General features: G+C 38.6%; 1 protein-coding gene across 2 annotated transcripts; it reads left to right on the forward strand.

Annotated features, from left to right (window-relative positions):
* Positions 1 to 15,348: 15,348 nt before the first annotated feature.
* Positions 15,349 to 20,406, forward strand: LOC112201753. 2 transcript variants are annotated; one of them, XM_024342672.2, is made up of 4 exons: positions 15,349 to 16,373; positions 16,460 to 17,600; positions 18,497 to 19,167; positions 19,288 to 20,406. In XM_024342672.2, exons 2-4 carry the CDS (start codon positions 16,492 to 16,494, stop codon positions 20,307 to 20,309), a joined length of 2,802 nt encoding a protein of 933 aa, XP_024198440.1. In that variant the 5' UTR covers positions 15,349 to 16,373; positions 16,460 to 16,491; the 3' UTR covers positions 20,310 to 20,406. The 2 variants fall into 2 exon arrangements, with proteins under 2 accessions (XP_024198440.1, XP_024198441.1); XM_024342673.2 differs by having other exon boundaries at positions 15,349 to 15,572.
* Positions 20,407 to 27,063: the final 6,657 nt, after the last annotated feature.

Genomic DNA, 27,063 nt, shown 5'->3' on the forward strand with positions numbered 1-27,063 from the left:
CTCGAACCAGAACTTCTACTTAATTACGACAATGCCACTCGACCTCCCCTCTTGGCATCTCCATCACAAAATGTCACGATATCACTACTCTTAGGTGCGGCTTGTGACATCCTACCCCACTTATAATGTCAATGCCCTCATTGACGTGCACTCCTTCTTTTCTTCAAGATGCTCTATAGGCTTGCAAACGGTTGCTTCATTCACTGACTACTGTCCCTCCATTCTTGGAATCACTTCTCGTGACGACCTTCTCTCACCCACACATGAACTTGGCAGATGGATTCTGTCACAACCTTCTCATGCCCACTCATGAACTTGTCAAATGACACTCTCGTCACAACCTTCTCGCGCCCACTTGTGAACTTGACAAATGATAGTCTTTCCACAACCTTCTCGCGCCTATTTATGAACTTGGATAGAGACAACAAACGCACTGCTTGCGTGCTAGACACCACTTCTACATCAGCCATCTAGAGTATACCATTCCACTACCGTATGTGATCTTACCTTCTTCCCTAATCATGCTGGCTCCCCTCTAGGACTTCTGACTTCCCTTTCTATTACTTACTAAACTCATCTTTGGCGAGACACCCTGCACTCTCGTAGTTGCACCTTTGGGGTTGTCTGCCGGCTTGAACCATCTTTGTTTTCAGACCTCCTCGTACACACTCAGTTGCTCAGAGTTTTCTTCTCTTCCTGTTGCTGTCAAACTTATCTTTGGCGAGACACCCTGCACTCTCACAGTTGCTCATTCTTGGGTCTTCTGCCGTCTTTGAACCATCTTTGTTCTCGGGCCTCCTTGTACACATGCAGTTACTCAGAATCTGCTTCTTCACCTTTGGCCCTTGTGGCCTTGGTGGGCTCCCCCACTTTTCTTCGACATTCTCATTTGAAACTTTGTTTGAACAATGCCCATCAAGCTTGCAACTTGTACAATTTTTCCTTCCAATGTCCATGTGGTATCCTCACAAATTTTGACGGGAGTGTGTCCCTCTTGGACGAGGCTCTTTGGCTTTCTCCACTTCTCCAGCACCTTGCTTACACATTTCTGAGGGGGTGTGCCCTCTCGGACAAAAGCCATCAACCAACTATGCACATGACGCTCCGCTTACACCCTCTTCAATGGAAGTGCACTCCTTTGGGTGAGGTTTTCCCTTTCACTTATCACATACATAGCACACTGCACTACTAGCAAAAGTAACAATGCACACTGATTTTAGACTTACTGACTTTCACACTGATAAGAAATCTGTGGGATTTGCTTTCTAGCAACAGATTTCAGTGTGAATGATCAGCTTGACCCTACATGAGCACATGTTGACAATAATTCTCACTGAAATCTGTGTGATAAAAATTGTTTTACAGATATCTGTGTGCCCCAAATATTTAATAGATACTGACGTCTGTGGGAAACGTTCTACATAGAGATATCCGTGTGTGATAGCAAAATATAAATTATTAGATAATTTTATGCTCACAGACATATGTGACAAATGTTTTTCACATAGATATTTGTGTGTGATAACAAAAATATAAATTATTAGATAACTTTATGACGACAAACATCTGTGACAAATGTTTTACACACAGATATCTGTGTGTGATAGCAAAAAATATAAATTATTAGATAATTTTATGCCCACAGATAACTGTGAAAAATGTTTTACACACAAATATCTGTGTGTGATAGCAAAAATATAAATTATTAGATAATTTTATGCTCACAGATATCTGTGACAAATGTTATACACACAGACATCTGTGTGTGATAGCTAAAAAAAGGTTAACTAAAAATCTCTTTCTTGCCTTCAAAAATTGAAAAACTTTATCTTCTCTCTCTCTCTCAATTTATTCCCATCTGCTGCGCATTTATCTCTAGCTTTCTTACCTTTCAAAACTGACCGTCCCTCCATCTCTCTCTCTCTCTCTCCATCTCTCTCTCTCTCCATCTGCTACGAGACTATGAAAGTCAAAACGAAAAAACTGCATTTATCTCATCTCTTTTCCCACAGCCTATTTCAAATACTCAACTATCCCATTCTCAGTCTCATCTAACTTCTAATTGAAAAACCATTCAGAGTTTATGTCCACACCTGCACGGATAGATCGGGAAGAAGCAGCCCCAGAAATTGAAGGCGGATCGTGTTGCTGGATCAGTTTTGGTGGATCGGAAAGGAGATGACGTCGGTGCTCTGATCGGCGTGATTGATGACATCGTCGGAGTATGCACTTCTTTCTGGTTGGTTCACCTTTCCAATCGTTGTTCTGTTTGAGATCCCGCCTGTGTTAGGCTGGATCTGGTCCGATCTGTTGGATGACTGAAACTGTGATGCTTGGATTGGTATCTATCACCTAGTTTGTTGTTGAGCATAGTGGATCGGCTTTCTTCCTCTCTCTCTATTATCTTCGAACCCAAATCCGATCTCCAATCTAAGAAAAAGATAGTTTGATATCAGGTCTTTACTTGATCCCTTATCTCGATATTATGCTCAAATCGTTTAATTAGGATCTTGAATTGTTTTTAATCTTCTTGGTTCCTGTTGTTTGTTGTGGAATAGATGTGTAGGTTTATGAAAATATCTGCGAAATGAGTTTTTTATGTTCTATGCTATTGTGATAGATGCTTGATTAGTTACTCTCCGTTTGAAGTTTTGCTTCTTATTTCATCTCAGCTTAGAAGGAGCAAGCCAAGAGGACAAGTATTGATGTGTGGACTTGCTTTGATTATCAGCCTCAGTAAAATAGCGTTGAATGTTGGTTTTCCAGGGAGTACAACTTCGAAAAGAAGGAGCAAAACAAAATAGTAGCAGCTACATTTTTCTTTTCTTATTGTGTTGTTGTATTATGTTTTTCGTTGTTCCCTTGTAAATATTTACTGGGATATTGGCGTTCATCCTCCGCTCCCTCCCTGTATCATTTCTCAAATAAATTGGATATTTTGATGATTTCTGGGTATCTTGAATTACTATTATTGTTTTGATTATTAGATAAATGTTTTTAAAAAAAATATTGCAACAAAAGAAAAGAAAAGAAGAAGAAATGTTTATAATTTTGGCCTCAACTCACACTGATATTTTCAGTTGATTTGATTGATATGAAGCAGATGATAGGTGGGTCGGTCCCACTCAAAACTTCACACAGACCTTTTTATCCGTACCGAGAGACTAACACCCACCCACCCAAATGCCACAGACAACGAATCTGTGAATGTAGGGTAGCTAATGGCCTACGCATACAGATTTCAGTATGTATAGAACGTTATACACACTGATCGCAATCAGTGTGTAATGGGTTATTTGCTAGTAGTGCTGCTTACACATCCTTGTGACCGTCCCGCATGTTTCTTCGAGTAAAGACATACGACCACCATGGTCCACAATCTCCAATCTCACTGTGGGATTGGCACCGTCCACATCAACTAGGCTCTCTTTAGCCTTTAGAACATGCGCTTCTCGCATACTTGGCCATCATGGTCTCTGATCTTCACTTGTTCGACCCTCCTTGGTCATTGCATAAGCTTACTTGAAACCAGAAGGACGGTTACTCAATTCACTTTCTCTTAACATGATAGTTGACAACTCATGTCAAATGTTGTGGCTTACATGAACTTGACCATCTCCAGAGCAACAATGAATTGCTTTAACTTCCTTGGCGAAATGCACTTATCTCGCGGCTTACAATCTCAAGGATCCTTCCAGAAACACACTCTTTTGGCGGCTTATAGTCTCCAGGAGAATGACGACTTATAACTTCCTTTGAGAAATGTGCTCCTCTCGCGGCTTATAATCTCAAAGAGAATGCGTCTCTATCAACTGATTTGCTCATTTGACTCTTCATTGGACACTGCAGTAGTCCACCACAACTGTCAACGACTTGATATAAATCTCATTTCCTTCTTCTGACTCCCAGCTTGCTTGTTTTCTCAACATTTGGGCGCTTCTCGGCCCATACTTCAACTTTACACTGATGGAGCAAGGCTGCAACTCATGCCTAGTTGCTCAATGCATCCGCTTCAACTAGCTTGTTTAGCTTACTTCACCGTTGTCTAATTGGTATCCACTTGGTAGCACTCAGGAAAAGATCCTTGTCCACACTCCTGTCAGGGAAGGCCATTCCCCACGAATGAACCAACCCCGCTCTGATACCAATTGTCAAGGGCAACCTTTATATGCAGCGGAATTAGCTCGTGAGGCGCCAAGGTTTCAGGTTTCTCTGAACTGAGGCTAGCCTAACTTCCTTTCTTCCTTGATACTCTATTTTTCTTTTTCTCTATATGCTTCTTTTGTTAACTTGACCCTTCCCGACATCGTCCTCTTACTTGTTAGGGTTTACCAATGAAAGCTACTCACACATGAGTCTCACATCTTGTGACTAACCGATCGCTTCCTTGTGTCATGGTTATCTTCCAAGACACTCGCCCAACCGATAGGCTTCCGTGTCATCCCAGCTTGTGTCAGCCATGGCTGACTCACGTGCATCCCGCACGTTGATAGCAAGTAGCATGACCGTGTACCCAGACCAAGTTGTCATTCACATTCTCTCCTTGGGTCATTCCTTAGTAGCATGCGCACCTTAGTTGCCTCGTGGACATCCCTTACACCACCCACTCAGCTCAAGGGCAACACATGCCCGCATACTCACCTTCGTGGGCATCACTCATATAACCCACTATGCTCATGGGCAACACATGCCCACATACTTCGCCTCATGCATCACTTGCACAACTTACTTAGCTCATAGACAACGCATGCCCGCATCCTGCGCCATGTGAGTGTCCCTTGTACAACTCACTCAGCTCATGGGCAACACCTGCCCGTATACTCAAGCGTTGAGTACCATCCTGACAAGCCATCTTGGCCTTGTGGCCTTTCCCATTTAACGAGGGTACCATGCTCTCTTCTTGATAATTGTCATGGCTCCCAGGCATAATCTAGCCCGTAGGCCAATCCTCAAGCGGGCATGCCGCTCAAGTGAGCAACTCATCCACGATGCCCCTCTTAAGCATCCTTCAGTTTAGCACGGGGTCGCCCCTCCCTTGCTTGCTGGCATCACTTTGCTTTGGGTAAGGTCAAACCCTAACACTTGCCCACGTCGCTTGCTCTGTGGCCAATGAGCACCATGGGGTCCCAACACATCTTCCATAAGCCCACATGTTTATTTAACTCCGATGGCATAAGGACCGCCCTGTTACAAACCTCTCCCTCAATGCCGAACCGCAATATCACCCTTTCGGCCAATACTTTCTACGAGACATCCTGACTCATGAAAACATATGCCGCCCCTTTCTGACGACACATGCTCAGCCCCCTAGGCCCCACGGGTGCTCAGGAGAAGCTCACTTAGTGCCCCATGAAGGCCAGCACTGGGGGTGGTGGAGAGCTTGACACTAGGTTTCCTCCTGTAGAGCATATTTTGCTTAAATGACCAAGGTGAAGGAAACATCAAAATAGCTGAGGAAACTAATATGTCATTACTAATTCCTAGAAAATTCAAATGACATGACGTCAAGTGCGTTGAACTCTTTTCGACGTCCCAGACATTTCTCGTGTTTTGAGTTTTTCCAAATTCCAAGCCGAAGTACCTCGAAGCAGAACTTCTACTTAAATATGACAATGCCACTGGCCCTCCATTAGCTTGAAGCTCGCCCTTGAGCTCTAAGGCTCGCCCCTCTCGGCATCTCCATCACAAAGTGTCACGATAGCACTACTCTTAGGTGCGGGTCGTGATACAGAGCAATTCACCACATGCTAGTTACACAAGCAACATGATCTGTGGTCTGCCACCCCAGTACGTCTAGTAACCAGCCACTTGTGGACAGATCACCTGAATTGAAGCACCATAATAGTTATTGCTACTATTTGAAGAAAAAAAAAATGATTTCGCACGCCATCCCCACCGCTTGAAGACCCAACCCAAAGAAAGAGAACAACGCATGTTTGAGTGCACCAATCATACACCGACATGGTAAGGCGTCGTCACCAACGTTGACACGTTCTACGAAATCCAACCCTAAATGTGAGTGGGTCACATTCTGAAAAATATATTTTTCTCAATTTTCAATGAATTACTTGGCGATGTTTTTAAGATGTCTTTAGCTTTTATTTACGACTTGTAAGCAATCATGTTTCTATATTATTAATAAAAATTAGATCATATTTTAATAGACTATAAAAAAAAATATATATATATATATATCTACTTTTCTTATAAGGTTATAACACACTTCTTGCTCATTCATACATAGTTCTAAGACCCCATTTGATTTCAGCTCAATTAGAGTCTCACTATAGTCCTTCACCGTTTGGAGCAAATGTACCAAATATGTGTCACAAAAATTGATTTGTAACCTTTGTTGGAGATGCATATGGGAGTTATCAAAATGTAGACAGAGAATATAATCATTCTCTTAACAACTTAAGAGGCCCGTGTGAAGGACATTTAGATGCATCCATTATGGGCATTATTGGTATACAAGTCAACTCTAATAGAATGAAAGAAAGCCTAAGCTCATTTGTCCACCTTATAAAGACTCAGAGGGACGGCCGTAGATCCCTTCAAAAATCTCCCTGGAATAGAAGCCTCTATACCACGTGAAATACCTCGAGAAAATCCATTAGGTATTATTTAGGTGTTGCTCCACTTCTATGCATAAAAGCACCCTAGGTAAGACCACAAATCTTCAAGTTGACCTAGAGGCAATATGTGATATGTATGTACGCGTGTACGTATTGCTTGTAAAATTAAAAAGTTCCAGGACCTGCACATGACTCTACAGATCCTCAAAAGACTTTGATTATTGATGAATCATGAATCCAGAATTTTCTTTGTTAGGTCGATTGCATATAACTACAGCAAGATGAGTATTTTCGTTCATTCTTCTGCCTATGTGGCTTCCACTAGCTGGGCTCATGTTCAAGATTCCCATACTCGTCGAAGTCGATCGACCGTCAAGGTTGACTTTTTCTGTAAAGCTAGGGTTTAGCTGTTTAGGGTTTTGACCTTGGAATTGGATTAATATTAATGCTAAAATGGCATGTGTCAGTAACTGGAATGGTGCGATATAGTATAAAGCTTCTCGATCTCTTTAGGTTAAGATAGATCTGATCTATAGAGTCCCATGCACTTGTGTCAGATCCTTATTTCTGTACAAGAAATAATTACGTACTGAAACTACAGGAAATAACTATATTTATGTAATTAGTTATGGGAGTGAATATATATATATATATATATATATATATATATATATATCGATCAAATCATGTTATAAACTTGTAAATATGTGGTTTCGATCTATCAGCACATGACCCTTACCGGCCACCATTCATGTGGGACTCGAGCTATGAGGCATTTTGAAAGCATTATTGTTATCATTTTTGTTTTTTTCTGGTCGTGCATTTTGAAAGCATTATGAGAGGGAGAAAAATTAGTTATTAAACTTGCGCAAATTTTAATAATGTTGGCTTAGATTAACTTATTGTATGTATATATATATATATATATATGTATATATATATATATATATGCAAGTGGAGAATGATACGTAGACTATTATATAGATTAACTAGATGTGTTTTTATAATAAAGTACATGTTGTACAACAAGAGAATGAAGGATGAGTTCAGATTCATCAGGCCGCGCTGATATTTTACAATGTTTTAAATGAAAACAATGAAATTTCATAGACAATCACTTATAAAATAAGAAAAGTTCAAAAAATGTTCGGTTAAAGTAAAGGCCAAAAAGAAGAACATGATAGAAGTCCATTTCTGTTTTCATATATATCTGAATTGAAGATGAGGATAGGGAATTAAGAAAATAAAAGAGATTCTAAAAAATGATGTAACCTCAATAATTTCTTTTTCTTCTTCTTCTTCTTCTTCTTTTTATTTTTAATATTAGGCAACGACCTTTTAATGGAAGTTGCAAATACTTGGGTATACAAGCTTTTTTTTTTTTTTTTTAATTTCTATTATTTGGCATATAACTGTTGTCCATGATTCATTCATATTGTTGAAGCAACTTTGACTCTTTGAGTCTAAGAAGTGCTACAGAATTGCTCCATGATGATGCGCGATCCATCTGTAGAAAGGACCCACGGAATTCTAATGGTAGTGCATACACTTTTGTGGACTTCTTGGTTGGTCAGTTTAGGATTTATACCAAGCTATGACATCATTTCATAATCAACATCTGTGATTATTCCATATGGATGAAATCATGAGATTTTTTCTTTTTCTTTAATTACAGGAAGAACAACAGTGTTTTATTATTTACTTATATCTTGAAAGTATTGCTCAAATATTAAAAAAAAGGAAGTGACATCAACGAAGTTATAGTTAAAAACTTAAAACATACAAAATGATTCACCCAAGTTACAAACAATTTCCCTACATAATGAAGTATCAATTATTGCGATTACACAAACAAATACTATCAGGTTAGACAAGCATTTCTTCTACCAAAAGAGGTACTCATTACTAATGTTTATGAACGAGCACAATAGACTCGAGATGTACGTAGCATACATCCGAGGCACCAAGGTGAGTTTTTGGTTCAAGTTTCAAAATTGATTCAACTGGATATTTAAAGTTTGAAACTCTTAAATAAAATTCACCAAGATTTCAGACCAAACCTAAGTAATTGTAATCCCAACTAGCGGCAGAGGGACTACGGAACTAGCTGAGTCTCATGCTCCACCAAGTTTCCAAAAAATATATATATACTATTAAATAAATATATCACACTTTCTTCTTCTTTGTTGTGCCGCACGAACAAAAGAAAAAACCTTCTTTGGATTCCTCGATCTTCCAAGAAGAAGATTTGAGGCCTGAGATTATTGTGAGATTTGAGTTAGGCAGCAAAAGGGATCTGCACACACTTGATTCAAGAAAGGGTTCCGATTTGAGGCCTGAGATTGCACTAATTATGGAATTGGTAGGGAAGATGGTATGAAGAGGGTTTTAAGTTGTTCAATGTTGAGAAATTAAATATAGGGTCCTTGACCAAAAGCACCAAAATGAGCTAAAATTGTCTCACTTACCCCAGCAACATATTTTTATTCCCACTTACCCGATTTGGAGCAAAATGACATTTTTGCCCTTGAATTAGTTATTTAATTACATTTTAGGTCACTCCTCATTTCTCTCTCTCTCTCTCTCTCTCTCTCTCTCTCTCTCTCTCTCTCTTCGAGCGTACAGAGCGTGGGCCTGAGAAAGTTTCACGGCGACCATGGCCGGCTAATTTTCTAGCTGCGTCGAGTCTGAGGAAGCACTAAGGTTCGGATCGCTGCCGGAATTCTCTTTCAGATTCCCAGCACCGCTGCCAAGCGAAGGAGAAGCAAGAAGAAGAGGATCGCCGTAATTGCAGTATCCGTCGGCGATGTCGAGGTCATCGTCTCAGTCAACTCCGTCTGTGATGCCCGGCCTTTGGAAGGACCTTCCGGTCAAGCTCCACCACAAGGTCTACAGATTCTCAATGTCGCCGGCGTGTACCTCAATCTCGCTTCGAACACTTTCTCCTGTGAGATTCCGAGAAGCAGCGCCAGCCTTGGTGACAGATTTCAATCTAGAAAGGATTGGCGAAGGTGAGGACCATGGAGTTGGAGCCGACATCGTTGTTAGTGGCGCCGGAGACGAGTTTGCTGGTAGAAATGCGCCGACGTCGTTGTTGGATGGCTGCTTGGGTGCCCAAATCAGATTATTATTATTATTATTATTTTTTAAGAAATGGGGCAAAAGGAAATGGGGGAAAAAATGTTTTGAATGTCTGTTGGGGTTCAATAGACGTTTTGAATTGATGTAATCTCCTTTCTTTTCTTTTTTTTTCTGTAATTAAAGTTTTATTTGTCTAAATTTAGGGAGATTAGTTCCCATTTTGGCGACTGAAAGTCCTATTGGGCGGCAATAGATGTCTATTAGTGGGCAATACATGGCTGATAGTCGTCTATTGAGGGGCAATAGACGTCTATTAGGGGGTAATAGACTATTGGGGCAATAGACGTCTATTGGGAGGCAATAGACCTCTATTGGGAGGCAATAGACCTCTATTGCCCCTCTATTAGGGGGCAATAGATGTCTATTGGGGGCAAAAACATAATTCCGGTGAGATTTTCAACAAATTCCTGTGGGTGGCAGCTGATGGCCTGATTCCGGCAGTCGGTGATCGGAATCCGGCTAAAGTTGGCTAGATTCTGGCGGCCGGTGATCTGAATCCAGCAAAAGTTGGCCGGATTCCTGCGGCCAGTGACCGAACTCCGGCGGCGGGTGATCGAGCTCCGGCGAAGTCTCCTATGGTCTCTCTCTCTCTCTCTCTCTCTAAGTAACAAAGGGGTGAGGGTAAAATTGTATTAAAAAAATTTAAAAACAAAAAAAAATCTTAATGAGGTATTAGGGAAGACCTCCTTAGAGTGTTTTGGGTAAGAGAGAATTAAAAAAACTTAATAGGGTAAGTGGGAAAAAAATCTCTAAAAATGGTGTAAATGAACAAAAACCCTTATATATATATATATATATATATATATATATATATATATATATATATATATATATATATATATATACAGATCCTATCCAGAGCGGAGTTCCACTCTAAAATTAAGGTGTGAACTTCGAGTTTTTGGTCGCTTTTCTGTCGCATATCCACATCTCGACCGTTCAGTTTTAGGTACTAGTGTATAGATCATCTCTGCAAATTTTCAGCAAAATTGATGATCGTTAAGGTATCTAACTCGCTTAAACGAATCGACGGACTGAATTTGTCAACTTGAACCGTACTAGCTTTAAGGAAGTAATCAATGTCTTAACGATCATCAATTTGGCTGAAAATTTGTAGAGATGATCTATACACTAATACCTAAAAACTGAACGGTCGAGATGTGGATCTGCGACCGAAAAGCCACCCAAAACTCAAAATTCACACTTTAATTTCAAAGCGGACCTCCTCTCTGAATAAAATCTGTATATATATATAATCTTGCTCTACTAAGGAGGTCCTTAACTTAGCTTAAGGAATGGATTTCCATATTTTGACCACTTTTCAATCACATATTTACATGTTAACCGTTCAGTTTTTGGGTATATATGAATAAATCATCTTTGCAAATTTTTAGTATGATCATTAAGGCATCTAAAAATGCAATTTACATGAATAAACCGAATCTATCCAACCTGAACCATTCGTGTAAATTACAGTTTTGGATGCCTTAACGATCATCAATTTAGCTGAAAAATTGCATAAGTGATCTACTCATATATACCTAAAAACTGAATGGCTAAGATGTGAATATGCGATCAAAAAGTGGTCAAAATATGGAAATCTGTTCCTTAAACTAAGTTAAGGATCTCCTTAGCATAGAAGGCTTGTATATAAATATATATATATATATATATATATATATATCTATCTATCCATCTATCTATCTATGAGAAAATTTTATAAATAATACCCCAAATAAAGTTCTTTCATTATTGTGATACATCACATTTCAAAACTATCATATTGATACCTCAACATTTAAACCCAACACAATTTTAATACATTCTGTTTATAACGGTGTCAATTCTATGGGTATTTTCGTCTTTTCATTTACTCTTTTTTTTTTTCAATTCTTACCCTCGTAATCATTAAACTCTCTCTCCACCATATGCTACTCTCATTACTCATTAGTCTCTTCAAATGGTACGCATCACTCACTCACTCTCTCTCATTCATTCAGGTTTTGATTGTTATGGGTTTGTTTATTTTTGGATGATTACTGCTCATATATGCATCCCTATCTCTGCTCCTAATTCACAAAAGTTTCAAAGATCAAAACCCATAAACCATTACTGGGTTTTGTCTCCTATGTGTTCATCTCTGTGGTCATTTTTGTTTATCTTGCTCAAAGCCAGAGTTCGAATCGTTTTGACTAACAAAGAAACAACATTGACCACCTTTAATTTCAGAACTTGGGGCTATTTGGCTATTTTCCAACCATAGCAAACTGATCTTGTCACCTTGTAGAAGGGTTTGCGAAATAGATCCATGCCAGCTCTGTCATTCTTGTAGAGATGCTGGCTCTTTCATTGGCCTTGGAAAAAAGATGGGACAAGATTGAAATTGAATGATAATCAAGTGATGCTATTGATGCAATTAGGGGAAAGAAACATTCAAAATGGGAAGTTTACCCAATTCTCAGTCAAATCAAACGAAAACAAGACAATTTTTTTCAAATTCGATAGAGTTGGTTAACCGAGAGGCAGCTAATTGCTTGGCCTCACTTGCCAGCGCAGGTTGTGCGCTGATGAGGCATGGGTCATCAGACCCCCAACCTCCCTCATCCCCATTCTTTCGCGGCGACAAGGACTATATTGTCGCCGACAGAGGTTGAAGATAGAGGCAATGACTTTGGATTCAAATAGCTATAAACATGGGGAGACCAGTTCGGGTTCAGATTCTACTTTGGAATTTATGGGGGGGGGGGGGGGGAGAGAGAGAGAGAGAGTATTCTATGATTAGAAGGGGGGGAAAAACACAGAAAATGAAAAGACAAAATTGCCAATGAAATAGCTTACATGGCAATGAATTTAATGTCGTTATAGGCAAAGGGTATGAAAATTGTGTTGACTTTAAATGTTGAGGTACCAATGTGATAGTTTTTAAATGTGATGTACCAAAGTGATGAATGAGCTTTATTTGGGGTACTGTTTGTAAAATTTTCTCTATATCTATACTACTATTAAGAGAAGAGGGTTTGTTAGCCAGAATTTATAATTTTGACAGAAATGAGCCCATAAAATTAATAAACTTTGAGAATTAATTAAATCATAAGGTCAATTATGACATTTACAAAATATATTTTTATTAAAAGAATAAACAAAAAAAGAACCCACAACCCACTCTTCTCTCCCATTATCTCTTCTCTGCAATAACCGTTTTCTTTTTTTATTGCACATGCAGAGCATGTGTGGAGAAAAGCTAGTATATATAAATTAAAGTGGACATATGTTGCATTTATGGGATGACTTTATGAGACTTATTATCATTTTTTAGGTTACTGTAGCAATGCTAGCTATTCTTTAGTCAAGTTTTAGCCAAAGTAGCTAAAAAATTATTTTGGCTAGCCAATTTTAAAATATGTTTGCATTAATTCTCTCTATGTTAGCTAGTTTTGAATTTCTATTATTTATTGAATAAAGAAAAAATAGTTTAAATGTATTTAGAAATTACATAAAACAACTTAAAAATTAAAATAAATGTCTTAAATTAACAAAAATAATAGAAAGCCTCATCTCACTCTCTATATTTAGAAATGAGATACCTAAAAGTAAAATAGAGAGCCACTTAAAATTGAAAAAAAGGTAGACACGCTCTCTAGAATAGCTAAGGAGCCAAGAAAGAGAATCTACTAAAGATATTTTACTAGTATAGATGGTGAGGCTGTTGTGAAACAATTTTAAAATATGAATTCTCGTCGAGGACAATTACCATTATAATAGATAGAAATTTCATTTAGAGATTTTTTATGGTTTGATATTTTTTTTGTGTCCCAATAAGCTTAAGATTTTGGCTCCGCCACTGGTCCCAATAGTCCTACTTGACAAGAAACTATCCAATCACCACTACGAAGACAGTAACATTTCTAGACGTACCTTAACATACCGGCCTCTATAATTAGGGATGGCAAAAATCCCCACGGGGTAGGGTACCCATCGAGTATTCGTCCAAATTTTACTTTGTCAATGCAGTCAAAGTTAACGTTCAAATTGGACGGAACAGTAAAATTTGGGCACGGCTGATTGAAATTGAAAGCACAGGGGTGTTGCTGATCAAATTGAAAGAGCAGGGACTGGCATGATATTACCCCCAAACCACAGGGTACTAAACTGAAATTTATCCTATATATATATATATATATATATTTTTGACATTATTCTGTCAATAAATATGTTCAAAAAAATGAAAGATTCTTTTAATAAAAAATCTTTATCAACATGTCAATTTTCCTTGATTGAAATAAGAAATTTATTTTATTTTGATGTTTGATTTTAACTTCATATTTTACAATCCATAATTATTTGTATAAATTTTTATATAATAAATTAGTAATATTGTTAACGGGGATTGGTGGGGGGGGGGGGGGGGGGGGGTACGGGGACCTAATCCCCAATAGGGACGGAGACGGGGAATCCCTATAATATTGATGATTTTAACTTCATAGTTTACAATCCATAATTATTTGTATAGTAATATTGTTAACGGGGATTGGGGCGGGTAAGGGGATGGAGAATGAAGTCGGGTATGTGAATGATAATTTAATCCCCTTACCCTAACCTCCCCATTGCCATCCCTACTACAATCAGGGTAATTGTTTAATCACCAAATAATAGTTATTATTATTATTTTTTCAATTTCATGCAAGCTTCATGTCCATACTCCATACTAATTTTCTTAATAGAACTAAATGATAAAGTAATGTGAGGTTCGCATCCAAAACCAATTGCCAATGAATTGAATGTCCCAAATCCTTATAAACTCTTAGGCAATGTCCCATATTTTTCCCATGTGAGATGTTTATATTCTCAACACACCCCTGCATGTGTGGTGGATTTTCAAGTCATACACGTGAACAAATTTTGGGTGACGTGGAGCCCGTGTGGCCGTTAGGCATGCACACGTGGAATAACCCGCTCTGATACCGTGATAAAGTAATCTATGATTCACATCCAAAACCAATTGGCAATGGATAGAGTGACCCAAATCCTTATAAACTCATAGGCAATATCCCATATTTTTCTCATGTGAGATGTTTATATTCTCAACACTAAACGCATCTTAAAACCCACTCATACATTTTACTTAAACCGAAATATCTCTAATTAATTAGAAGCAATGACTCTGTTTGTTCCACAGAGGTGTTCACACTAAAACAACCTGGTCCGACTGAATGTGATCGTAATGGGATCATTTGTTCAAAAATGATAACAAACCTAATGTTCCGTTCTTCTTTTCTTAGCTTCTGTAACTCTAATGGCAACTCACCTACAAAAATACGACTTGACCAATTTAGGTTAATAACAGCGAGTGTTCCATATATACTTCCATTCATACTTTGCTTCCTTTAATTTTTCTAGCTGTTTTCCCATGGATAAAATAATTCCAAACCTATTTTTGGTACTGCTAGCTACAAGCAAATCTATTCAGCCTACAGGTTTCTTGCAACGATGAACTCGTCAAAGTTTGGCAAAAACCCATAAACTTATAAGCTTGCTGCAACGTTCAATTAGGCATCTTTATGCAAAAGGTCAAACTATATATTCAATATATAGTTTCACATTATTCTCTACTAATTATCTCTTCCCTAGCTACTCAATCTTTATGCCCTAATGTATATGCTTCCATTCCCTGTAACCTCGACGTGGCCTCTTCATTGACATAAGTTGTGGTGGTGGTGGTGGTGTGAAATTCAGGTTTAGCTTTAAGCTTGCTTAGTTGAAGCAGGAAGAAGCTGGAGATCCCTTGGTTCATTTGATTCATTTTTACTTGATCCTCCCGTGGTTCTTTCTTTGATTCATTTTTACTTGATCCTCAAGGTAGTGTGTGTAACATATCTGTCTTTCCCTTGAGTCCATATATGGTCTTTTCATGGTACATGTACTGAACTTATTAGGCAAAATTAATACTATTTTTCTTGGAAATTGGGTTTTGTCAATTTTGATCCCATTAGCTAAACTGTTTAATTTTCGTTAAACAATGATTATAAACCTTCCTAAGGTTCAGAAACTTAGACCTTGATTGGTCAATTTATGAATCCAGTACGTAATTAGTAAATTTGAGTCAGAGAGTTGTGTTAAACACACCAGTGCCGAAAACGCAGGGGAAGCCCTTTTCTAAGGCGTCAAAGCCGGCTTTAAAGTGGTGACTTAAGGGTGGAAATGTGAGAGTTGTAGTGAAGGGAACGCGTTAATTATCAAACCATTCTCACATTTTGTTTCTCATTTTGTTTTAATATAGGCGTTAACCCCATGTGAGCTTTGATGCATTTTCCATGGGCTGCTTCCCCTGCACTTCTTGTGACCCTTTCTTTTATGTATATAAAAACCACTCGATCCGTTAGCTCGTCAACAAAATCAGGACCTGCTTAGTTTTAAAGCCCTTCTTGGCTTTTGCTATCTCTCCTCCTCCTTTTCATCGTGAACTTGACCCTCCAAAGGCTTTTCCTAAACGTGGTTCTACATTCTTGTGCTGCGTAGTTGGTGGTGAACTCCAATTGTTCTACGAAATTCCTCCGAGACAGTTCTATACATATCATCTTCTACTTTGTTTCAAAGAGATATCACTACTCCTAAAAGTTTATAGCATTTTCCAATTTGGTTTGTGTCTTGCATCTTTTGGTAAGCATCAAGCTTGGCTATGCATGTATACAATTTTGAGGTTTAGTGGGAGTTCTAAACTGATGGATTGTAAATGTTTCTTGCAGGTGTAACACGATTCTGTATACTTAAACATCATATGATGGGACTTGATCGAAATACGAATACGAGAAGTAGGGATTACTTGGAAGGAATGCTGAGTGATTATGTTGGAGGAAAAGCCAAGGGGAAACCTCAGAAGAGCACTTCTGCTAGGCTTGTCACAGCTCTCACTTGTCTCCAGTTTGCCTTTGCAGTTTATGCAACATTCCTTCTCTACTACATGAGCCCTTCCATCGATTTACGAACCAAACCAGACTTCACATGGGCTACCAAGATTGCACAGCAATGGAAACAGTACATAATCCCACCCCACATCATTGGTCACTATCAAGATTCTGTTTCTCTTGTGAGATTGGCCGACATCCAACCCATCACTCCCTCTGAAATTTGCGAGCACGAAAAGATTGATTTCGAGCAGAAGAAGTCCAATGATGCTCAGATGATCAAGCTGAAGACAGAGCTTTACAATGAGGTGTTGGACTTCCAAAGCAAGAACATTGGTACACAAACTCTTGCTCAGCTGATGGCAATGAAGTCCAAGTGGGATTTGAAAGGTCCCAACAGACCAAAAGTCACAGTGATCTTGAACCACTTCAAGAGGAAAACACTTTGTGCTCAGCTTGATACCTTGCTCCAACAAACCCTTCCTTTCCACCATGTTTGGGTTCTTTCATTTGGGAGTCCAAATGAGCTCTCTTTGAAGAGAATCGTCGACAGCTACAACGATTCAAGAATAAGCTTCATAAGTTCAAGCTATGACTTCAAGTACTATGGAAGGTTCCAAATGGCTTTGCAAACCGAAGCCGATCTTGTGTACATTGTTGATGATGACATGATTCCTGGGAAGAAAATGCTGCAGATTTTGTCTCATGTAGCAGGGACAGAGAAGTACAAGAACTCGGTTTTGGGCAGCATAGGAAGGATTTTGCCATTTAGGCAAAAGGACTTCACTTTTCCAAGCTATAGAAAGTTCAGGTCTAAGGAGGCAGGACTCTATTTACCTGACCCTGCATATGATATCACTCTTGATAAAATTGTGCAGGTGGACTTCCTTTCCAGCTCTTGGTTCTTATCTGCAGAGCTGATTAAGACACTTTTCATTGAGACACCCTTCACATTTTCGACCGGCGAAGATCTGCACCTTAGGTATGTGTTAATTATGATTACAACCCTTTAACTTCTGCGTTTTTGGTTATTTTTATCTGCGTTGAAGTTTTTACCTTGAGCACAAACCTACATAGTAAATTGGAGTTACCTTGAGTCAACAATATCAAGTATATATATCAGAGGGTTATTGATTCTCAATATCTATTGGGTACACTAAAACCATGATTTGAATGCCTTGGTTGGATTAATTTAACTGATGCCTTGGTTGGATTAATTCAACTGTCTAGGGATTAAACTTGATCCTATTTACTGGGAAACTCTTTAGACTTAATTTGAAGTTCTAATTCTGTACTTAATCAGGTTTCTTTTCTTAATTGATAAATTGGGTTGAAGGAATCTTAAACTTACACTAATAATGGAGTCAACTTGTCTTTTATACAGCTGAATAGAATACCTTCTATTTAAAATAGGTATTCTATGCCCTGTTTCCACTATTTTGATTTTCTGCCTCCACTTGTTTGTCTTATGTATATAATTTACTCCACATTATACATGTTCATCTTGCTCGATTAAGCAACAACCTTCTTGGAAAGATGGTTCTCCTTTTGAGATTCCCTAATAAAGCATTAGGGGCTTGTTATTGCACTCCATTGGCCAAAAGAACATTTTGGCCAACACCATTAGGGATATACACTAAAAGGACTTCACCAACCACTGAAAAAGGATTTATTTATTTATTTTAGATTATTAAATAGCAGTTCCAAAAACAAAATTTCAAGTATATCTTGCAAACATTGGAAAATAGATCACATAAAGAGGGAACTAAAGTTTAATGATGTCAAAAATATATTGAGAAGACTTCTTGTCAATAAGGTACTATATCATTTATATGCTTCTAGGTCTCTAATGATGTTCCTTTCTTGATAAAAATGCAGTTATCAGCTTCAAAAGTACAGAAATGCTGGCTCATTTGTTCTTCCAGTTGACCCAAAGGATAAGGAAACTTGGGGCGACAGTGAACATAGACTTGCTTATGTATCCGAAACCACTGTAATTTTCAAAGACATTGTTCAAGTCCGAGACGATCAATGGTGGAAAGCACTATCTACTGGTTATATCACGCAGTGGGCTGCAATGCATCCTCAAAAAATTGATGCCCTTTTCTATGCTCATTCTATTGATGAAGTTAAAGCACTTGCACCTCTTATTGAGAAATTCAGGTCCACTGTTGGAAAGAAAGCTTACATCGCCGTCTCTGGAGGCAATTTCTGCCCTTGTGAAGATGCAGCTACTGCACTCAAGTGGCCTAAGTTGGTATGCAAAGAGCGGAGGTTTAAGATCTTCGATTTGGCAGTGGGGGCTCTTTCAGGGATATCAAACTCGGAGGTGGTAGTGCTGCAAGGAGTATATGCTAGCATGAAGGGGTTGATCAAGATTCATAACCCGAGTGTGGTGATTGCAGTGGCTGACATTGATCCTAATGTGAAAAAAATTTTGAAAATGGCAACAGAGACTAATAGGAATGGTACAACATTGGTCCTTTTACCACGGCCTTCAATATCAAAAGTTCTTTGGATGGCTGATCTTCGAACAACAGCATTGCCAAGTAAGAATCCCAACTTTTCTCTTATTCAAATTCCCTGTAACTTAAGCTAACTCAATTATATGTTCTACAAAATATTTAATAAGCATTAATTTGTTAACCAACAAAATTTATGCTTTGCAGATTGGAACAGAATGCGGATTTCTATCAACATTATCACCCAAAACCGGGTGCATTCCCTTACAAGGCTTCTTAAATCTCTCAGTGATGCATACTATCTTGGGGATGAGGTACCTATCAGCTTCAACATGGACAGCAAAGTTGATGAAGCAACTATTAGATTAGTAAGCTCATTTGACTGGCCTCATGGCCCTAAAACTCTCAAGAGGAGGATCATACAAGGAGGGCTTATTCGAGCTGTCAGTGAGAGTTGGTACCCTTCATCTGATGATGATTTTGGTCTGCTACTCGAAGATGATATCGAAGTCTCACCTTACTACTACCTATGGATCAAATACGCCCTCTTAGCCTACCACTATGATCCTCAAGTGTCTCTCCCCGAGTTGTCCTCAATCTCTCTCTACACCCCTAGGATAGTTGAGGTGGTGAAAGAAAGGCCTAAATGGAACCCAACACAGTTTTTTAAGAACATTCATCCAAACACACCTTATTTCCACCAGTTACCTTGCAGTTGGGGAGCAGTCTTCTTCCCCAAGCAATGGAGAGAGTTCTATGTCTATATGAACATGAGGTTCACCGAAGATGCCAAGAAAAACCCGGTTCAAATTCCAAAGTCCAGGACTAATGGTTGGCAAGCGTCATGGAAAAAGTTTCTTATAGACATGATGTACCTCAGAGGATATGTGAGTCTTTATCCAAACTTTCCAAACCAGGCAAGCTTTTCCACTAACCATATGGAACCCGGGGCTCATATCAGCGCCAAGGACAATGTTGTGAAGCATGACAAGTCAGATTTTGAAGTGCCATTGTTGAAGGAAGATTTCCGAAATTTCTTGCCAGGTGGCAAATTGCCTCCGGCCTCAAGATTGCCATCTTTGAACCTCTTCAACATGCCGGTTTCTCTTAAAGGCTTAAAGGCAGCTGGAGCCAAGTTGGGGCAGGATGTGATTGGATGCAACAATGCCACTGAGATAGTCATGGTTGATCATCAAACCGGTCTACCAGCACGCTGTGCCAGGTTCTGATAAATCGAATTGTTATTGATCATTCTTTAATTTTATAAACAAATATAGTTCTGTTTCTTCATTTTTTATGTGGGAGGACAAAAAACAGAGTTGGATAGGATGGGATGGATAGGATTTTAGCAAAGAAATTTGGGATCATGTTGCTCACTAATGTTGTAGTGCAGCCTAAAGGGGTTTGCAGAACTACATAAGCAACCAAAATGGTTCATGTAACTTTGTAAGCAAAAGGAAAGGATTGTTCAATGAATGAAAATCTCTCTGAAATGGTTCAATCTGGCAAATTTTCTTTTTAATTATCATATACTACACTTCTTCACTTTGTATTCAATATCTCAATTTCTCTGAATGTTATTAAACTTGTTTCTTCAATAGAAAAGCAAGAGCAGCACAGCATTTCTACAGCACTATTAACAGAGCAATATGTAATAACTCCGGTCCAATACGAGACAATGGATCCCAAATGTGTTGGGAAACGTAAACATGATCTATAAGGCGCCCAACACATAATTGGGCTTGTGATTCCCCATCGGGCTGGCCGAATGTGAGAAAACTTGTAGAAATACTCTTTCTCAATATTCTAACCATAAGCGATTTACTTGACCTCCAGGAATCCTAGGTCAATCTGGCATAAGAATTTCTACCTTGTAAGGACCTTAACCAACCCTATGTAAACCACATTTCACACGGTAAGGAGGTAAAGTCATTCATACAAATTTAAGCAATTCACTTTAATCAAATGCACCCCTAACTTGATCGTCGGAGAGTTCTTGACCGACATCACCCCAACGTTATAACCATCCGAAGAATTTCTCTCTCTTGTTACAGGTCATCTTCGTTCGAGTTACTATGGTAGAGAAAACGAGCAACACAATATCCTAATTGAGCAACATGGTAATTGAAGAAGAAAAAATCACCTTCCTCCCAACGGAAGAAAAGAGTGAGATTTTGAGCAGATGCCAAGAGGCAACTTCCACCGCCAATACATGCAATTATGATACGACTGAAAATTCTTTGGTTAAATGATTAAAACAAAAATTTTGTATATGCACGCTCAGAAAAACCCGAGCATTAGAAAAACAATAAGAGGAGGCAGATCACCCTCCTCATAAACCCCAAGTTGTCCCGTCAGTGTCCTTATGACCAAGACCATATAAGGGGTCGGGCCCATAAGCTTCCAAATCCCCCACCACCGGCACCTCCACAAGAAGATTTGGGGAGAATTGATGTGTTCATATTCTCCTATATTCTATGCCTCTTTATCTTGATATTTATGTTTAGTTCTCCTTAATTATGATTCATTTGCATCTTTTAGTGTTTTTGTAGGTTTGTTCCATAGAAAGAAGAAAAGAAGCCAAATGAGCTAAATAGGATTGAAGGCAATCTGCAATCCCAAGTCTCAGAATCTGCCAGTGCAGAACATCCAAATTCTCCGAATTACTGGGAAAGTAGCAGATCGAATTATACAATGTATATCATTGGAAAGCTACGAATGTCTACTTTCTGTAGAATTTTACGAATCTCGATTTCAATACTTCTGGAGAAAGTTATGATTGTTTGATTGAAGATAGGTCAGAGCAGAAAATCTGCTTGGGAATTTACAAACGTTTGTGGAGGACTCAAGTTTTGTGGCACAAGATCATCAATCCTAATGTTTCAAAGAAGTTAATTCAGATGAGAATTCAATGATGAACTTATTTATACTTTTATTGAAGATATTTCAAGGTTTTCCCATTCCAAATGAAGAAAAGAATATGATCCCAAGTCTAACAAGGAAACTTGAAGCCAAAGATGAGTGGGAATCTTCCCTATAAATAAGAGAACGAGGTTCACATAGAAGGAAGTCTCGAAAGCACAATGTAGACGCCTACGGAGCAGAGACGACTCATCCATCTTCTTCTTCTTTTCCTTTCTTCTTTTTATGTTGTTCCTATGTTTTATTTAGTTATCTTTTGCTAAACCTTTTTCTAGGGTTAGGATCATGCCCTAGCATGATTATTTATGTATGTTAATGTTTTATTGATGGATTTATAGTTTCGTTATGATGAATGCTTAATCACTATTTGAATTTATGCTTTATGTTTAAATTCTTTGATTGATCACCTTAGGACTTTGCATTTAGTAATTGGAAGACAAATTTGAAGCAAAGATGCAATATAATTTGATTAGCTTCTTGTGATAAAGTGTGGTAAATTACATTATTACTTGAGAGAGATAATGGTTTGCTTGATTCTCTTGTTTTCTAAAACGTAATGAATCCTTTGCATGTTAAATTTATACCTGAGAAAGATAGACTACATAGCTAGGGTATACGATCTTTACTCGAGAGGGAGAGCATCATACACTTAAGGAAAACTATGGTCTAAGTGCCGTACTTGAACTTAGATACGGGAATTGTCATCTAAAGAAACAAAAGAATCTGTTAATTGCATTGAAACATAAATAAGATTGTTGGTGGTTGATTCTAAAACCCTAGGTTCTATCATCTTTGCTATTTAACTTTTTTATTTTTTTTTTATTGGGGGAGGTTAGCGTTAGATAGTTAGCAACACATACACCCTTCAGAGGGTATCCCAGCAGAGCCGGACTAATCCCTTTCAAACGTCACGAGGCATTAAGCACCCATTAGCTAGTCACCAAGGCCTCATAGGGATTCGAAAGTCAGACTTGGGGGTTCCAGACTAGGACCTTCTCCTGTTTGTTTGTTTCTTTCTTTAATTTTCACATTTTCTTTATTAAAAAATCTAAAAACAATATCTTTTATCTCTGGATTGTTCATTGTCTTTTTGTGATTTTGTGTTTGGATTAATTGAGTTAGAATTTAAATTGATTATCAATTCTCAGTTGGAACGACCTCGTACTTGCACACTATACTAACGATGATTCGTGCGAGTTTTAATTAAAATTTCACAACAAGAATCATATCAAAGGAGAAAGCTCCTCAACCAAGCCGCGCTCCAGATACACACTACCGGCTATGGTCCTACATTTGGAGTCTTCTTGAACCACCACCATAATTAAAGAAAACGATTGAACGGTTGAACCAGAATTGGCTAATTCAAGCCAATTGCCATATGTAGTCAAAATTACATTGAGAGAAGCAATCGTTAATGGAGACTTGTTCCTCTCCAACAGAAGCCACCAAAAGGTAGTTGAATCTGTAGCAAAAGGGTCTAAGACATCGCTCCCAATACGTGAGGAAACCCACAAACCATCATAGAGGAAAACTTGGATTCGCCATTGATTCCTTCGCATAACAATCATCCTTGGAGCGAGATGCCATCAGAGGTCGATTGAAGTCGACATTGAGAGAAAAATGCCTCTGAAAGACAACACTGAAAACCTAGACTAGGTCGATAAAAAGAGAGTTGCGCTCTCATTTTTTTTCAACCTAGCTATCATAGGACCTTTAATGAGTTACTTGGCAAATCTAAAGTCAGAATATAATAAGTTCAAATTCGAAGTTATATCTAGTCAAGCTAATAATGAAAACTTTTTCATTGCAGAGTGTGTCCAATACTTTTATACACCTTTGGAAATGCAAACTTTCTCTTAACATATGTTACATAGCCCTCAATATTTTTGACACACGATCTAACATGTGCATGAATGCCACATGAAATAACCACAATGACAACCAACATTTTACAAAAACGTTTTTTTGTTCTATACACCTCCCTCGCATTCTGATAGTAAGAACCAAACCCCCTCCCCCAAAAAAAGAAAAAAAAATCTTCTTTTAACTTGTAAGGTTTATCTTTCTAGATGGTACATTCTAGTTTGCAACCGTTTCTTCAAAATTGACCAGATTTTAAAACAGCAATACAAGAAAATTTTCAGTTTTGTTGGGTGAAGGAATTGAAGTACCATTCCGTTGTTTGTTTTATGGAATTTCACTCCAGTCAAATCATTTATTTCAGTTTTCTTTTCAACCTTACGTAGCCTAAATAATGTAATCTCTCTCTCTCTCTCTCTCTCTCTCTCTCTCTCTCTCTCCTGCTCCTCGTCCTCCTACTCCTACCCCCTGCAAAAAGATCCCCAAATTTTCCCCCCTCCTCAATCCTTCTCTCCCATGATGTTCATTTCAAGAACTGATAGAGATATATATAGTGTCTAGTTATCTAGAAAGTGTTATGCTGATGCAGAACGGATGGCAGCCCAATTCGAATAGCAGTTTGATCGTGCAAAAGGAGGAAAATGAAAGTTACTAGTAGCTACGACATAGCTTGGTTTCCGATTGAAGCGCGTCATAGCTTTCCGGAAAGGGAATCGCTCCAGGAACAAAACTCGTTGCTATGCCACGATGTGTGGGTTTTGTCAGGCTTTCGGGGTCGTTTAGGGCCTCAAAACTGCAATTTACTGTTTTTTCGAATATTTGGTTTCCTAGTTTTTTTGGGGTTTGTTTTATTTTTACCCATGGGCTTTAAGGTTTCATTGTTAGTCGCCCTAGGGTTTCTTTTCTCATATATAAGCAACCTTAAACGACTGCAGAACTATTTTTTTATCATATTATCAATCAAATTGAGATTTATCTCTTTTATCTCTGGTGGACTCCAGAACCTTTGTTTTAGGTTTATTACTTGTAAACCTAGGTGATATTTTTCGACTGCGTCATATGCCTTGATAGGGCAGTGTTTGTTTCTTCACAGTACAATACTATTGAAGGTTTTTGTGTTCAACTCGTTTGTTTCATTGATTAATTGATGTACTATTCTTTTGTGTTGTAAGTGTTTTGTTTTGTTGGTGGTTGTGGTGAGAGTCAAAAGGGAAGGATAACGTCTAGTGGTGTTCTGTCTCGTTTGCTTAATAATTATTTCTAGATTTCATGTTTTGTTCTATCAGTTTTTCCTATTTTCTCTATTGCTTTTGCAGATTAGATTCATTGTTCTCCTATCCACACGTTGTGAAGAACTTGAGGAATAAGAACTTGTGTACCATCGCTTCTCTTTGTCATTGGAACAAGTAGATACATGATCTTCTCATTGTTGGGTTGATATCTGAACAAGTTTCTAAATAGGCCTTGATGCCTAGAGAAAGAAGCACCTTTAACGAAGCTGTACCAAATTCCGGTGAACAACCAGCTATTGTTGAAACGGTTGTCTTTGCAACTGCTACGGTTGGTTCATCTGAGCAATTACATGCGGATGGTTGTGGCCCAACGGTTGTTTGTGCTTTAAAATTTGGAACATCAGTTACATGACTATTATGGGCCACATGTCCACTACACTCACGTGACTATTTTGAGCCTCACATGCCTACTACAAGACAGACGATGGATGATTCTACATGTCATCATTTGGCCCGCAGGCCCAACAGCTCATGGGCGCTCGCCTGGCTCGGCCCACAGTAAAGCCCATCTTAGCCTTGCTCATTGGGTACGAGGCAGGGCTAGGGCGGAGGGTTAAAAGCCTAGGCCTGGCCCATTAAAGCCCGCCCAGCTCAGCTTTATAATCCTAGCCCGAAAGCCCATTTAATTCTAGTATTAGTATTTTTTTATGTAGTTATATTGAACTAATTATTGCATTGGGCTATATTTTCCTTTAATTTTGTATTTTATTTTGTTCAATCATTAACATATCATAATTTTTTCATAGCTTTTTGTATTTTTTTTATTAACAAAAGAACATGACAAATAAATATAATGGGCTCGGCCCTCCTCACTCAAAAAGCTCGTAAGGCCCTGGGCCCATGGGCAGCCCTGGACCTTGATTTTTAAGAAAAGCCTAGCCTTGCCTGGCTCGAAAAATAAAATAAAAATGTTGTGGCCCGGCCTAAGCCCATTAATTTTGGGTAGGGCCGACCCTGTCATGCCCATTGACAACACCTAGATGATTCACCATCCAAAGGGAGAGGATCCTCTCCTGAGCAAAGTTTTCACCTGAGCTTCCTGACCTTTTAATCAGATGAAGACACGTGTTATTGTTTAATCCAATGGTCTACAATTACTCTGCCACTCCTACCACTCCTCACGTGTCCTTTTCCTCCTCAACTTTCTTTTCCTTCCCTTCCTCTCTCCAGTTCTTCTTTTCCTTATGTTCTTTGCTCTTACAAACCAAAATTGCATTCGATCCCACTATTTGTAACATCGAATTGCAAAAGGTTTTTTATGACTTGACTTGACAAATAAAGGGGATAGGAAGAAAATTTGAGATCATTCAATTCTCTTTGTTTTGAGGAAAATAATCTGGGATTCCTTTTTCAGTAAAGCTTTAATTATCTGTGGTTTAGATGTTTTCAGCTCCTAATTTGAGATTTCAACTTCACCCAAAAAAAAAAAAAATTCAAAGAGTTCATTGGGAAAAAGAATTTTAGCAATTGCTCTACACGTTCTTCATCCCTCGAATTTGGGGTCAGTATTTTGGATTGATTCAGTCCTTATCTGGGTCAATCGCTGATGGCTTTCAATGAAGAGGAATTGGAAGAGGGTGCCATCCAAGGGAGTGCATCCCTTACCCGTGTAGATGGTGGTGAGAGCAAAGAACAGAAGGAAAAGAAGAACAAGAGAGAGGAAGGGAAGGAAAAGAAAGTTGAGGAGGAAAAGGACACGTGAGGAGTGGTAGGAGTGGCAGAGTAATTGTAGACCATTGGATTAAACAATAACACGTGTCTTCATCTGATTAAAAGGTCAGGAAGCTCAGGTGAAAACTTTGCTCAGGAGAGGATCCTCTCCCCCATCCAAATTGCTTCTTCATGTGATGCAACTGGAAGCTTACTAGTGGCTATTTCAAAAAGAGTGAAGGGCTCTTTTTTGGCAAAG

The sequence above is a fragment of the Rosa chinensis genome, chromosome 5 (assembly GCF_002994745.2).
Source record: "Rosa chinensis cultivar Old Blush chromosome 5, RchiOBHm-V2, whole genome shotgun sequence".
Taxonomy (NCBI): domain Eukaryota; kingdom Viridiplantae; phylum Streptophyta; class Magnoliopsida; order Rosales; family Rosaceae; genus Rosa; species Rosa chinensis.

Excerpts from the sequence above, each read along its gene's own strand:
- LOC112201753 (XM_024342672.2), top strand. The coding sequence starts at position 16,492 with ATGATGGGACTTGATCGAAATACGAATACGAGAAGTAGGGATTACTTG. Across the intron at positions 17,601-18,496 it reads GGCGAAGATCTGCACCTTAG|TTATCAGCTTCAAAAGTACA; the intron begins GTATGTGTTAAT and ends ATAAAAATGCAG. Across the intron at positions 19,168-19,287 it reads TCGAACAACAGCATTGCCAA|ATTGGAACAGAATGCGGATT; the intron begins GTAAGAATCCCA and ends TATGCTTTGCAG.